The sequence below is a fragment of the Wolffia australiana genome, chromosome 3 (assembly GCF_029677425.1).
Source record: "Wolffia australiana isolate 7733 chromosome 3, ASM2967742v1".
NCBI classification, from domain to species: Eukaryota; Viridiplantae; Streptophyta; class Magnoliopsida; order Alismatales; family Araceae; genus Wolffia; species Wolffia australiana.
In genome coordinates, this window is record NC_135837.1 from 17,266,556 (window position 1) to 17,280,436 (window position 13,881).

The window sequence follows — 13,881 nt, forward strand, 5'->3', positions numbered from 1 at the left end:
CAAAATCTAATTGGTCGGCCGAGCTAGTACTGACATGTTTAGAAATCAACAAATAGTATCATTCAAGGATATGAATGTATCATTTTAGTTATTTTTTTGTGCCAAAGAGCACCCAATATCTATCTTTAGTGTTCTACAAAAATGGCTTACGAACCGGCCATACTCATTATATGAGTGAGACTAGATAGTTATTATTTCCAAATACTTCAATGTCATTCTCAAATATCCTTTGAATAGGAATATTTAGAAACATACTTAAGACTAGTGATCTATGTATTATGATCTAATCATAAATTAGTAATTCAGATCATGAATTGATGGACTTCATCATAAGCGTCACAGATGCACTACAATGAATAGATTATATAAATGAACAATTTAATGAGATGTGGATTGTATGATTAGCTTTCAGGTCACATATATTTTTATTCACCCTCCTCTTATTCCATTAATATAGATTAGATATTCTGTGCATGACCAAGAGGAGAATAGTGTACATCATTTACTTCTACGTAGAAGGAAAGTTAGTGGGCAAACTCAAGCATTTAGCCACCACAAGTAAGAGACTTACATAGATATGGAGAAATATGATATTTTCCCTTGGATTGCAGTGTTATACTCCTTGGGAAGTAAGCTTGAACCCTCATATTCATACCAAAATACGAGTATTTACTTTTACTCCATGTTTATTTTTTTATGAATTTAATATACATTCTATTAATTTTTGTCTTGAATTGAAAGATTATTTTTCCTCTAGTGAAAAAATCTTCCTCATATGTGGAAATAATTATAATAAAAAAGCTCCTCTACTTCTCTTCATATGAAGGTCAAATATTTTTAAAAAAATTATAAGGATAACAAATGCTAGATAATGGAACTAAACTTCAATGATTATACCATAGATTCTTGCATTCATACATAAAAGTCATGTTCAATTAAAATGAAGACCTATCTCATTTAATTATACATTAAGTGAATAAAAAATAATTGATTGTGAGACTTATTACCATGATAAAATTATAAATTATCAATTTAACACCCAGTTTTGAGATGGAAGATATTTATTCCCTACATGTCCTCTCCTAGGATATGCTGTACCTGTTGGAGATAAAATCTTCAGCATCAACTTTCAATTTCTGCAAATGGATAAGAATAACACTTGACATCAAGATTTTTTCTAACACCCTTGAATTATATTATAAAGTGGTATTTACTTTACGGATGACATTTCTAGAGGGAGCCTAAAAATCTTTTAAGAGACATGTAGAGTAGAGGGAAAAAATAATGAATGAGAAACTACAAACAACATAATTTCTACGTAGCAGGGAATAGTAAGGTTTTACTTATGAACATAAATATTAGATAGGTAAAAAATGATAATACGCAAGGGGATCCAGTAGGAACTAATAATCATAGGTATTCCCAGTGTATCTAAAACTATCTCATTGAGATTGTTTGGTGCTAATTCTGAGTCTACATATGGGCATGCAAATATAAAGAATAAAATAGAAAATTTGGAGATATTGATCAATTGTTTTATCATAACATCGAGTTGGAAGGCTACACATTTCTGCTGATGGCGCCCTTCCTAACTTCTGAAAATTTTCCCACCATTGTGGCATAGGGGAGAACATATGTCTTAATTCAGCAGACCAATTAGAGGCCTCAGAAGAAACCTACAAATCACTGAACCCTAATTGGTCAGATGGCATACCTAGAAAATATGGGGTATTTAAGTTTTTTGGCCACCCATAAATGGTAATACATGTCATTTAAAAATTTTGTCCATTAAGGAACTTTCATGTGGTAGATATAATTAATCCTGAAAAGTTATAATGTTGAAACTACTGGAAATTTCTCTATTAATGGGGATAGTGGTGTTTTTATTTATTAGTCATTGACATTTATTTAAATATATCTTTGTTCGGCGGAATGTTAAATATTTATGCTGATATTTCTAATATATTGTCAAAAAAATTAATTAGCTTAAAAAGATAAATATATTTTGTATCTATTGTTATTTTCATTTTCCATATTTCAAAGAATATGATGCATACAAACCCCTAGCCAAGGTAGTAAGGATATTTGAAAAGACATCTCCAATCATCCCCCTTAATCATCATTACTAATCGAATGAAAAATTAGGGTTTGATGATTTACCGTATAGTTAGTCATTTTGGAGTCTCCCATGAATGATGGATAATACATATATGGTAACTGATGATGATAAAGGTTCCCCACGTAGACTAGTAACATTACTTTATATCTTCAAGAGCATGATGTGAAGTTTGGCACCCACCCCAAGGGCTGGAATCTTAACCTATCATTTGGTTTAAATTGATCCTTTGTTAATCAAACCATAGGTTGATACAGTTAATTAAGATTTTGACTAATATTTTTTTTTCCCTCAGTTATTAAGTAGAATGATACATGGGCCTATAGGGTCAGAGACATAAGTTTTCGAGGCATTGATGGACATAATTTTGCTTAAGAGATTTTCATGAAAAATCTTAAGTAGGGTATTAATAGTGGAGGGGTACCCATTTTTGGCACCCAAGCCAGCCAGAGCTGGGCACCCCACTGTCTTCCTTCTCATATTCACCATCAACCAAGAAGAGTGTCTTCAAAATGAGAAGATCTATAAGAGCTTCAAGAAGACTTGGAGAAAAAAAGTGGAGATCCAAGTGCACCTTGATTGCTTGGATACTTCTATAGGCTGGAAATGTGAATAGCTTCAGAAAAATCTCCAAGGGAGCAATTCAAGGGTGGAACAAGTTTCCTACAAAGTACTTCACATCATCTGTCATATTTTGGAGATCAATTTGGAATCGATTATAGCTTCTATTGCATAGAAAATTGTTTTCTATCCTTCAACCAAAGCACATGAAGCCAAAAGAAATATATGAGTAGATAACTAAAAATAAAGGATCACAATGGAAATAAGTCAAATTGATTTTCAATTAAGGTGAATTTGGAAGGTTAAATAGTGTATCCAGGTTCACATGACTTGATCAAAGGGAATCACACTTTTTGAATCTTGCCTAAAATCAAATTTCAGTAAAAAATATTGAATCTAACAAGAAGATAATTCATTAAATAAATGAATATCTAAAAGTGGTAATCACTTCTTATTTGAAGTATATAAATTCATAAATATAAATACTCATCTGTGCTAAAAAATTTCATATTTTCATATTTGGTGTCATCAGAAGTAAAAATTGATGATCATTTTTAAGTTATTCATTTTTATTTATCATATAACAGGGTTCATGAAAAAGAAGTTGGGATATTAGCATAAAAGGTTATAAGGGACTAACACAAGCTTAGAGAAAGTAAAAAACAATATCAAGTACAAAATAAAGTAATATACTTCCTCACATATTTCATCAAAATAACACATATAAAAAGTTAAGCAATATATATTAACAGCTAGTGGTTATATCCAAGATTGTAGACATGATCTTGGAATTATAGATACATTCTTTCATAAAGTAAGGACTAGTCTAGGTGATAATCATAAAAAACATGCTATTTGTGATACTAGTTTCATGTATGTATTCTCATTAAAATGATCATCCATCCATGATATTAAGGCTTAACATGATTTCTTGCATTTTTAGAATAAATTTCATATTTATCATTTTATGGTAATTCAAAAGAAGTTTCTGCAATAAACTATATAAATTTAGTATTTTTATTAGTCAAGAAAAAATACAGTTATATATATTTAAAATTTTCTAAAGGAATTTAATGTTTTCAAATGCTATTTGTGATACTAGTTTCATGCATGTATTCTCATTAAAATGATCATCAATCCATGATATTAAGGCTTAAAATGATTTCTTGCATTTTAGAATAAATTTCATATTTTATCAATTTTATGGTAATTCAAAAGAAGTTTCTGTAATAACTATATAAATTTAGTATTTTTATTAGTCAAGAAAATATACAGTTATATGTATTTAAAATTAAGGGAATTTAATCTTTTAAAGATGAAAAATTCTGAGTATTCAAAATTTCTGTTATTTTATGGATGTTTATGATGTTAAATTCATAAAAAAAAATTTACTAGTTATAAAACTAATTTTAAATTCATTAAATTATTCTTAATGAGTTTTTTAACTTTTTCAATTGTTCCTAAAATTTTGTGCCACTCTGGCAATCCACCCCAAGGATTGGAAGAGAGCTAAAGTTGGAGGTGAGAGAAAACTGGATGGCTCAGATTACTCAAATGTCAAATGAAGATATGTAACAGTAAAATGGAATTTTGAGCTAAAATATGAGGTTAGTTCCATCTTTACTCACCTATCCATCCACCATTTTAGATCTCTAAATAGGTACTCTCATCCTTGTAAACAAGACACCCTTAGTTTTAGTTCCTAATTATGATTATGAGACTGATTTGCTCATTCAAAATCTCATTTGGGTGCGACGTTTCATTCCAAGGGAGAAGGATTCAAGACTTCCAGTCATATCAATACTCATTGAGAAAAGGCTCCACTCGGCCCGATGGGCACATGACAAAAATGTGTGTGATCTTTGCCTTTTTCTGACAAATGTTATTGTCATTTTTCCTAGGTTATCAACACCAGTAGCCTAGGTGTTTACCATCATGCATGCCACCTCCAACTCCAGTTGTATTTCTTTCATCTGATCTGCTTCACTCGTTATCGCTGCTGAAGTGCCATAAAAGGTATTTACTTCAAATTAATTAGGACTTCTCTTTCCCAACTTTATTTCAAAGCTTTGAATACTTCAGGATAATTAGGAAAATTACTTTAGAATTATTTTTAATCAATTTTCACTATTTTTTGTTATAAAAATAAATTTAATTCATAAAAATATAAAAAACCACGTATTTATTAATTCATTGATTATATATACACAAAATCTCACAACATTCGACTTGAGCACAACTTACACAAGAGTCCCTAAACAATTCACCTCTATTTAACTCCTGCCATTTATTTAGATTATTTGAAGTGTTTAGTGTAATATTTGTAAAAGTTATAGGCTAAAGGAGTAGAAATTAAGAGGCACCTTAAAAAGCATTTAGACAATAAATTTTTATATCTAGATGACGTAACTAAAAAAATAAATATGCATCAACATAGAATCAAAGATATAAATATAAGTAAGAAATGAAAAGAAGAATCAAGGGATAAGTAAAATGAATAAATGTTGAACCATCTTACAATATCTGATTGAATATTCAAAATATTTTCCCAATAAACTTTATTGAGCAAGTACTTAATATAGTTCAAGGAAAATTTGGAGGTTTATCACCATTATTCATGATGGATATTTATAAACTTAAATGACGATTCAAAATATTTTTTCCTTGAAAAAATATAAATCAAAATGGATGATCACATCCATGGGCAGACAAAATTCTAGAATAATATGGTTCCTTGGATGAGTTTCTTCATGGCATTCATGTGTCTCGTACCAAGATGTATCCTAGAAATTTTTCTATCTTCAAATAAAAATGGGACTTTATAGCATCTTTTTAAATAATATTAAACATTGTATTATGATATCATCCTAATTCACTCGGTCAGTGCATGTATTTGAGGATGTCATCATCGTAAACATCACATAAGAATAATAACGAAATTTATTTTTAATGAATTTAGATGTGACATAAAAGTTTGATTAGATTTTCAAACACTAAGCTTCTGCCTTTTGTAGTGGTACCAACCTGGATCTCTTCTAAAACACTATGCATCCATTTAATGTGAATAGGAATCCAGAAGTAGATCTACTATCATGTCTTATTTAAAACTTTAGTACTCCTCTCCTCCAAAAGTGAGAAATAGATCCTTAGTCTTTCTCATGTGTTTAATGATCTCTTTCATGGCTCTCTAGTTTTCCTCTGTGAAAGAAAAATGATACACTAGGTTTTATACATAACTTTGCAGATGTGATGGATCTAATAGCTGTTGCTTATGAGATATTCTCCATCAGGGCTCTTTATTTACGATTATTCAACAAATGCTCCACAGATGTTTAGTTCTATGCCTCTTTGGTGCGATAACTTTCTTTGAGTACTCTATGTTAGATCTTTTTCCAGAGATATTTATGTAAAAGGTTTCGGATAATCCTTGCAATCTCCTTGATACACATCTATAAATACAAATTCCTAATATGTAGGTTCCCTTTCACAAATCCTTGACAAAAAAGCTCTTCGATATTAGAGGCAAAGACTTATAATTTCATGATGGAAAATGAATATATGAGTTTATCCAAGAAATAAATAGAAACACTCTTTTTCTTATGCTAGGAACATAATAGAATTATTCTAAATATATGAAATATTCAAAGGAAAGTTTGAGTTTCATTATTCATACAGACATAAAAACAACTATAAATCATTCTAGATTTGAGACACATATCTATTGGGATCTTGGGATTTGATTTATTTTTGAAAAAAAATTTCACATAGACGAATAGATAAAAATTAACACATTATTGATTAATAAATTATGAAGGATCACATGACCTTGTGTTGAATTAAATCCACCCTTGACTTGGCTAGAAGAGTTCCTTCAAGTCATTCATGTCTCAAACCTCAAGGTGTATCCATGGAATTCATGCATTGGTAGATCTCCTCTTGTTCTTCTAGAACTATTATTGAAGATATAATACATCTCCACGCAATCAAGTTCCTTCAAGTCATTCATGTCTGGATGTCATGGCCAATTAAACTAAGTCCCCCTTTATATGTATTTATTTAGGTATTTTTTGAAAAACCCCTTTTATAACTTCAGGTTATCCATCAAAATCCATAGATGTTATTTATGTAACCCTATAAGAACATGTATCTGCGTAGTTAGTCAATTTAGTGGCCAAATAATATTTATTGGCCAACCTTATGAATTAACTATACCATCATATATATTTATTAATCAATGATGAATTAAACCCAATTGATAGACTTAAGTTTCTACTCCACGGGGTTCCAAGCTATACATCGTGCTCTAAAAGACACAGAGTTAAATAAACTTTCTAATGTAACATTTAACATCAACGGCTAGCATATACATATAATCTTTCTTCTACACTATGACTCCTAAAAGACTTAGGGTACGGTTTATTGTGAGATCCATCATTCCAATAAATACTGATCCATATATTAGAGAAGTCCTTCTCTAATATCTACACCACCCTGGCCATGGATTTATTATTTTTTCCTTGAGTCAATCTCCTCATATACTGAGCACAAAAGATCATATCTTGGATTCTTAATCATCTTCGTGTACTTCTTTCTATTTCCAACTATGGATTATTTGAATTCCATGATTAGCAACTCATAACTTTAGTAGAAAAATAGCCGTCCATCCAAAAGATGTATTTGGTGTCTCAAGTTATTATACCATTTATATAACCATCATATGAATCAACCTAATTAATGTTTAGATATAATACCTTTTGGGATTTGACACAACAATTCAGTTAACTATTCCCCTAAAAAGCACTCACTATCTGTTCTTAACACCTCTACACTAATAGCCACATGATCATCCATAGTGTACAAGTAAGATCATGTAGTGTTTCTTCGGATAGTTCAATGTGTATCTCTAGTATTCATCAAATAAAAATATTTAGAATACATATTTGGAGACTAGTAATAAGTGTATTATGATATCATCATACATCACTATGTCATTTTACAATTTAGGGAGTTCATTATAAGCGTCACATTATTATAACAATGAATGCACACTTATTTCAATAATGAATACACACTAAAGTGTGATTTGCTTGACAACCACATTATATCTACTGACATCTAGTATCTAATACCTATGAAGTAAAAGATATGTGTACAAATATCTTTCACATAGAGACTTGAAACATCACCATGTTTCTTTTTGGTTGTCTCGCTGAGTTCCTTTCCGCAACTTCTGTTAGTGACTATTCATATCATAGTGAAAAGATATGCACTTTTGATCATCACCCTTCATTGGAGTTCGTTTCACATGTTTATTTCTCCTGTCCCTCTTGGAGGAAGACATTGCCTTCTTCTTGTTAGTCTATTGACAATAAGTACTAAGGGCTTGTCATTTTAACAGTTTCCCTCCGTAATAGTTAGCATATTCAATGTGGTCTGGAGTATGCTCCTATTAAAATTAATACTGATCTGGGATAATTAATCAGGTAATAATGGGAGAATGAGGATCAGCGTACAGTTTTATAGACTTCAGCTCCCAGAACAACAAACCTTTCTGATGCAGGACGGCGTCGGTTGCGATAAATGATAATTTATCGCAATACGACGGTGTCGTCGTTCGACGTTTAGCCTAACGGCTATGTAACTACGATGCGAGATGAGGGTCCTACGTGTCGTACATGCAGGCTCCGACACGAGGGAGGCGCCGAGCTCCTAGCTTGGACGGGTCGCCGAGTGACGGTGACGGTGGCCTCTCGAACCCCGTCGGAGCGACGAGGATGTCTAAGGCTGAACAAAATCAATCGGTAGGGCTCGTACGTAGCGGACGTACTCGTCCGTACCGATAAGACACTCAAAATCGTAGTTTCTCTCGTTTAACATCACTCAACTACCTAGCCCGAGCACGGTGGAGTAAAATACACTACAAGGAATAAATAAATGAGCAGCGTGGAGTACGGTGTACCTGGACGGCGTAGCTCGCAGCGCAGTGAGTCGTCGACGGTAGGTGGATGGAGCGGGTTCGATGAAGGGCGCCGGAGAGATCACGGCAGCTCGACGTGCAGCGAATGATGCCAGAGCTTCTCGTAAAGGATGGACGTCAATGAGGTTGAATGGTTCGGCAGCGTGTGCAGAGCCTCACGCGATCATCCGAAACCACGGACTAGGTCGGGCGAGCAATCCCGGAACGGGTCAATCCGTTGGGCAGCTTTACCGCCCGGAACTGATCGGCCGATCGGCCGGATCTGGTCGGGCTGGCCGCTCGACCGGGTCGGGTCGGTCGGGTCGGTCGATCGACCCAGTCGACCCGACTAGGGGCCATCGGCCCGGCAGATTGGTCGTTCGATCGGGTCGGTCAACCCGGTCGATCGGGTCGGGTCGGATCGATCGGATCGACCGTCTAGTCGGTCGGACCAATTAGCCCGTTCCGTCGAGTGTTGACGGGCCGATAGAATGAACGGGTGGCGATCTTCGACGTCGGACGGCGTGGCGGCGTCGGGCAAGGGGAAGTCATCGACGGGGGCGCCGTCTGATGGCGTCGGGCACACGCTCAGTGGCGGCGTACGTTGGCGGCCGGCGCGGCCGCAGACCAGCAAAATGGTGGCGGTCAGCGGGGACGCGACGGCGCGCGCGGTCGGCGATCTGCGTCGGCGTCCGAAGGTGCGGGGCGGCGCCGCCTGGCCTCACCGGCCGTGGATCCACTCTTCTCCCTTCCTGCTCTGTTCTTCTTCCCTCTTCTTCTTCCTTCTCTTTCTTTTCTTCTCTGGACGAGGAAGGAGACCAGCCTTCTGTTCGATAAAATGTTTCAATAAAAAAACTGGTCTAAGAGCATAAGGGCGCCCACCCTTTCCCTTATAAGGGGGGGAAGGATGGGCCCCTAATGGGCCAAACGGGGTCCTTTGGGGAGCCCTTATAAATGGGCTCCTCCTTTACAAAACAAGACGAGAATGATGGGGAATAAGGGGAAATAAAGAAGAAGATAGGGGGAAGAACAAAGGGAAGAGGGGGAATAGAGAGACCCCTCCCCCCGACGGTAAATCAACGAAAAGACGAACGTCGCGGGTGCGACAAAACACGACGAAATGAAAGAAACAAGAAAGAAAGATAGACAAAAAGCGGGAAAGATAACTGGAGCAAGATCACCCGGTCTTCAATGTCGCGGGCGCGGGATGCAGATGACGTCGATGACGATCCTCGATGGTGTGCGCCATCACTTTCAATCCACAAGACAACCTTTAGTACATGAGTTTGCACTACTGATGATTTGATGATGCAAGATCTGAATAAATTTTGATATCTCTAATCCTTGAATTCAACTCTAGTCAACAAACAACTCCTTGAGATGAATTACCATGGTCATTGACTTTGTATCTCCATCTTGCCTCTGCAACTCTTCAAACATCGAAGCTAACATTTCAAATTGAGCTGTGGTGGAATCATCTTTCCATTTTATATACTTTAATATACCCCCCTGCAATTGTATTTGATGCAAGCTCAATAGGGCCATCACTCTCTAGGACACAAGTAATGTGCTAAAAATTAAGAAGAAACTTAATTTTTTGAACCAGTTATTATCTTTTGTGCCAGTCAAAATGGTTTTCATCTATAATGTTTCTTATCAGGTTACTTGACGACATCTTCGCATGATGTGCATTTTGTTGTGTAATCTCATTAAGATCATAAAGAACGTGATCCCAGTAAATTTTTCATTAATATTTTTTTGAATTTAGGTAAGAATTGAGTGGAGGGACTGAGTAGGTGCTTAGAGTTTCCAAACCATTCCATGTTCATCTCATCTTCTCCCCGCCCCCCATGTTTATGATATTGTATCTAGTTTGTATGTTTATTTCTATCAGCCTATATCAACTATCTATTCGTATCTAGCTTATCTCCATTTTCTCCCTAAATCTAAGTCCTGAAATAAACCTAAAATTCACAAAGAAATTGAGCAGTTAAAAAAGAACAAGTTGCACAGGCCCCGGCCCCGCGCACTAAAAAAATTGGTGCTTAGTTCTGGCCTCGCACAGCAAACTAGACCTTCTCCAGCCTTTTTCCTCTTTAAGCCTCTGAGACAAACTGCCAGATGGGTACCTGACTACCTGCCACCCCTTTGCCTAGAGAGTACCTGCCACTCTGTGATATTCCGTGAGAAGTGAGAGAAGGTAAAGTGGATATGCTTCAGTAAGTTTAGGTGGGGTCTCCCTAAATGGGGCCACATAAATCCAACATAGCCGAATTCCTCTCCTCTCGGTTCACAAAACGGGAAACCATTTCCCTTCAAATGTTTTCAGTAATTCTCAAACAACACCTATCGACGCATCCAAGCAATTTTAGACTTTTCTTCTAGACAGAAGTGCGAACAAGAATTCTTTCACGGCGCATGATAATTTTTCTTTTCTTCCTTCTCAGAATTGTTCGGGTTCAATAATCCACTCAGGTGCTCTTTAGTCTTCTGATACAAGATTTAATGCGATTCGATCTCGCCATGTTTGCATATATCCTATGGCAGAAAAATCAATATATCCCGCCCGGCTTATTTATTCGTTACATGAATGAGAAGAGGAGGAAGGAGAAGTATTCGATAACTGCCAAGTACAGCCCATTGAAGCCTGTTCATGGCTTGTGATTCACAAGCCTCTTACCCATCAACCCACAAGCTATGGCCTCCGTGGGTATCCTTGGAACGAGATGAACAGCCTCGGCGAAGATCACGCCCATGCCCATATGCAAATGAGGTTCAATGTGGCAATGGAACGCCCAAACGCCAGGATTATCCGTAACGAAACGGAGCGCAGTCCAGCCGTACGGGAATATAACGGCCGTGTTTCTCAAAGGCGGGTTTCTAAGGTTGAAACGCGCAACGTCTTTCTCTGAAAACTTGCCTTCGCCGTAGCCCAGAACCCAGAAATCATGGCCGTGGAGATGCCAAGGGTGGACCTCGCTGACGTTCACCGCGAGCGCGTTCGCGTTCTGCAGTATCACGTCGACGGTAACGTTGAACTGCAGCGCGTACACGCCGCTGCTGCGGGTGGTGTTAGGGTTTTGTGGGGGGATCATAACGTTGTAGCTTTCCGGGAACGTCTCAGGCGGCGCCGCCGCGTCGAAGGCGCCGGAAAGGCGGTGCTTGATAGAGGCTAGATAAGGGGTCGACGGTAGGGTTAAGGAGACGTTGTTGATGGACCATTTTATGTAACCGTTGAGCATGTTCTGCGTGTTGAGAAGCTTGATACGTCTGCCGGCGGTCGGTGGCGGCGTCGCCGTTCCACGGCGGGCGAGGATTTTTGAAGTGAAGGCTTGGCTGCGAGCGAAGTCGTTCCATGCAGGGGAAACGGGTGGCTTGGAGTTTGGGTATCGGGTCGGAGGGTTGATGCGATAATTGAGAACGGCGAGCGCCGGCGCTGTTTTGGGCAGCCGTCCGATCACGCTGGTGGAGATCCAGTAGTTGGATGAACGGTTCCGATTCGTGGTCAGCAGCACCGAGTAGCTGTCGCCGGAGTAGATGTACATGTTATCCACCTCGAAGGGCTCCACGTAGTTGCCGTCCGCCTCTACGACGACCATCTTGTGATTCTGAGAAGGAAAGTAGCGCTCTTGTTATAATAAGTTTGTAGAGCAGATTTTAACAAGGGGAAGGCGAGTTTTTCTTACGGAGATGGCCAAGTTTAAGGAGGCCAGGGATGTGGTGCTGGCTATCCTTAGTCGGTAGGTCTTGTTGGGGAGCACTAGAAGCGTCAAGGGGGCGCATTGATCGCTTGTGATGTTGCATTCTGAAACACCGTCGAGGGCATGCGCCGCCAGCGAGCAGCCGTAGTGCCCTCTTCCGTTGATGAGCAGCGTCTGAGTAGAACAAGGAAAGAAAGACCAGTGGTGGGTAAAACATCCTGTTTAAATGTTAACTAGCGAATTACATGGGAAAGCATTTTAAATAATTTTACCGTTATACAAAGAGTCTATAAATCATCGGTTTTGTAATGGATTCGAAGTTCTGTTTCATACAAAATCTTCGTTTCTTTGGAAAAAAAGAGGGGAATTTGGGCAAGGCCTGTAACCTGGGGCTCGCCGATCCAGCGAAAGGGCTTGGAGGAGAGGCCTACGGACTGGGTACTGATGTCCTGATGGTACCAGTCGCTGAGAAGGAGGTTGAACTCGCCGTCGTAGCTGAAGGGCTCTTTCTCGCCATCGGCGACGTCGACAATGAGTGCACCGTAAAGACCGGCGGCTCGCTGCATCCCAAAGTGGCCGTGGTAGAAAAACGTCCCGGCCTGAAGAACCAGCAAATGAGAGACGTACTTGGCCGCGAATCAAAGACCGAAAACTCAACGAGACCCACCCACCTTGTCGACCTTGAACCTGTAAACGAAGCTCTCTTCGGGGTTGATGGCGCACTGCGAGATGGCCGCTGTTCCGTCCGCCCACGGCGTTCCCCGCTGTTACAGGCGAGTACTCTTAGTGACCCATAACAACAGAGAAAGAAGAGAGAGAGATGAACAGACAGAAATACTTGTTGGATTCCATGCCAATGGATGACGACGCCTTCGGTGTGCAGAGAATTCTTGACCTCCACAACGATGGTATCGCCGGCCTTCGCGCGGATGGTAGGCCCCGGGAACTGGCCATTAATGCCGATCATCACCTTCTCGATGCAGTCAGGCTTCCAAAAGAGATAGCCCACTTCCCATTCATAGTGCCGAACCTTCGCTCCCCACGAGACCGCTAGCATAGAAGAAACGCAAAGAACTAGGAAGAAACACTTGTTCACCATGGACGCTGAGCAAACTGCACCGCCGTATCAGAGAATTGTCTGCGGTTGTCCCCTTAAATAACGTGAGAATTGAAAGATAGTCGTGGGCTGGATGAAGGAGAGCGCATGAGAATCGCGTGCCGGTTGATCACGGCTTTTAGCGTCTATCCCCAGACTGACTGGTGAGACGGGTCTTCCTTTTTTGGCCATTATTCTTCTATCATATGGTTTGAAACTTAAAACATGCGACGACAGTTCTACGCTGTTCGTGCCATTTCGGTCACGGCGGGGCGCGCGAAATATCTTCTTACCGGCAGGTGTTAGTCATGTTCGTATGTTATGTGCGTCGGCACGCTGGTAGACCATACCGTACGTTGGACTTAGGTCCTATTTGAACACCGAAAAAACCGGTCGAGTTGCAACTTGATCACGCTAGCTAGATCGCTGGTAATGACCAGATCTAATAGAT

General features: G+C 38.7%; 1 protein-coding gene across 2 annotated transcripts; it reads right to left on the reverse strand.

Moving 5' to 3' along the window:
- Window positions 1-11,127: 11,127 nt before the first annotated feature.
- On the reverse strand, window positions 11,128-13,617 carry LOC144701120 (Plant L-ascorbate oxidase). 2 transcript variants are annotated; one of them, XM_078572832.1, is made up of 5 exons: window positions 13,173-13,617; window positions 13,006-13,098; window positions 12,721-12,933; window positions 12,320-12,508; window positions 11,128-12,241 (listed from the first exon to the last, which is right to left on the reverse strand). In XM_078572832.1, the coding sequence occupies exons 1-5, from the start codon at window positions 13,431-13,433 to the stop codon at window positions 11,285-11,287; spliced, it is 1,713 nt and encodes a 570-aa protein (XP_078428958.1). In that variant the 5' UTR covers window positions 13,434-13,617; the 3' UTR covers window positions 11,128-11,284. The 2 variants fall into 2 exon arrangements, with proteins under 2 accessions (XP_078428958.1, XP_078428959.1); XM_078572833.1 differs by having other exon boundaries at window positions 13,165-13,206.
- Between the last annotated feature and the right edge of the window lie 264 nt (window positions 13,618-13,881).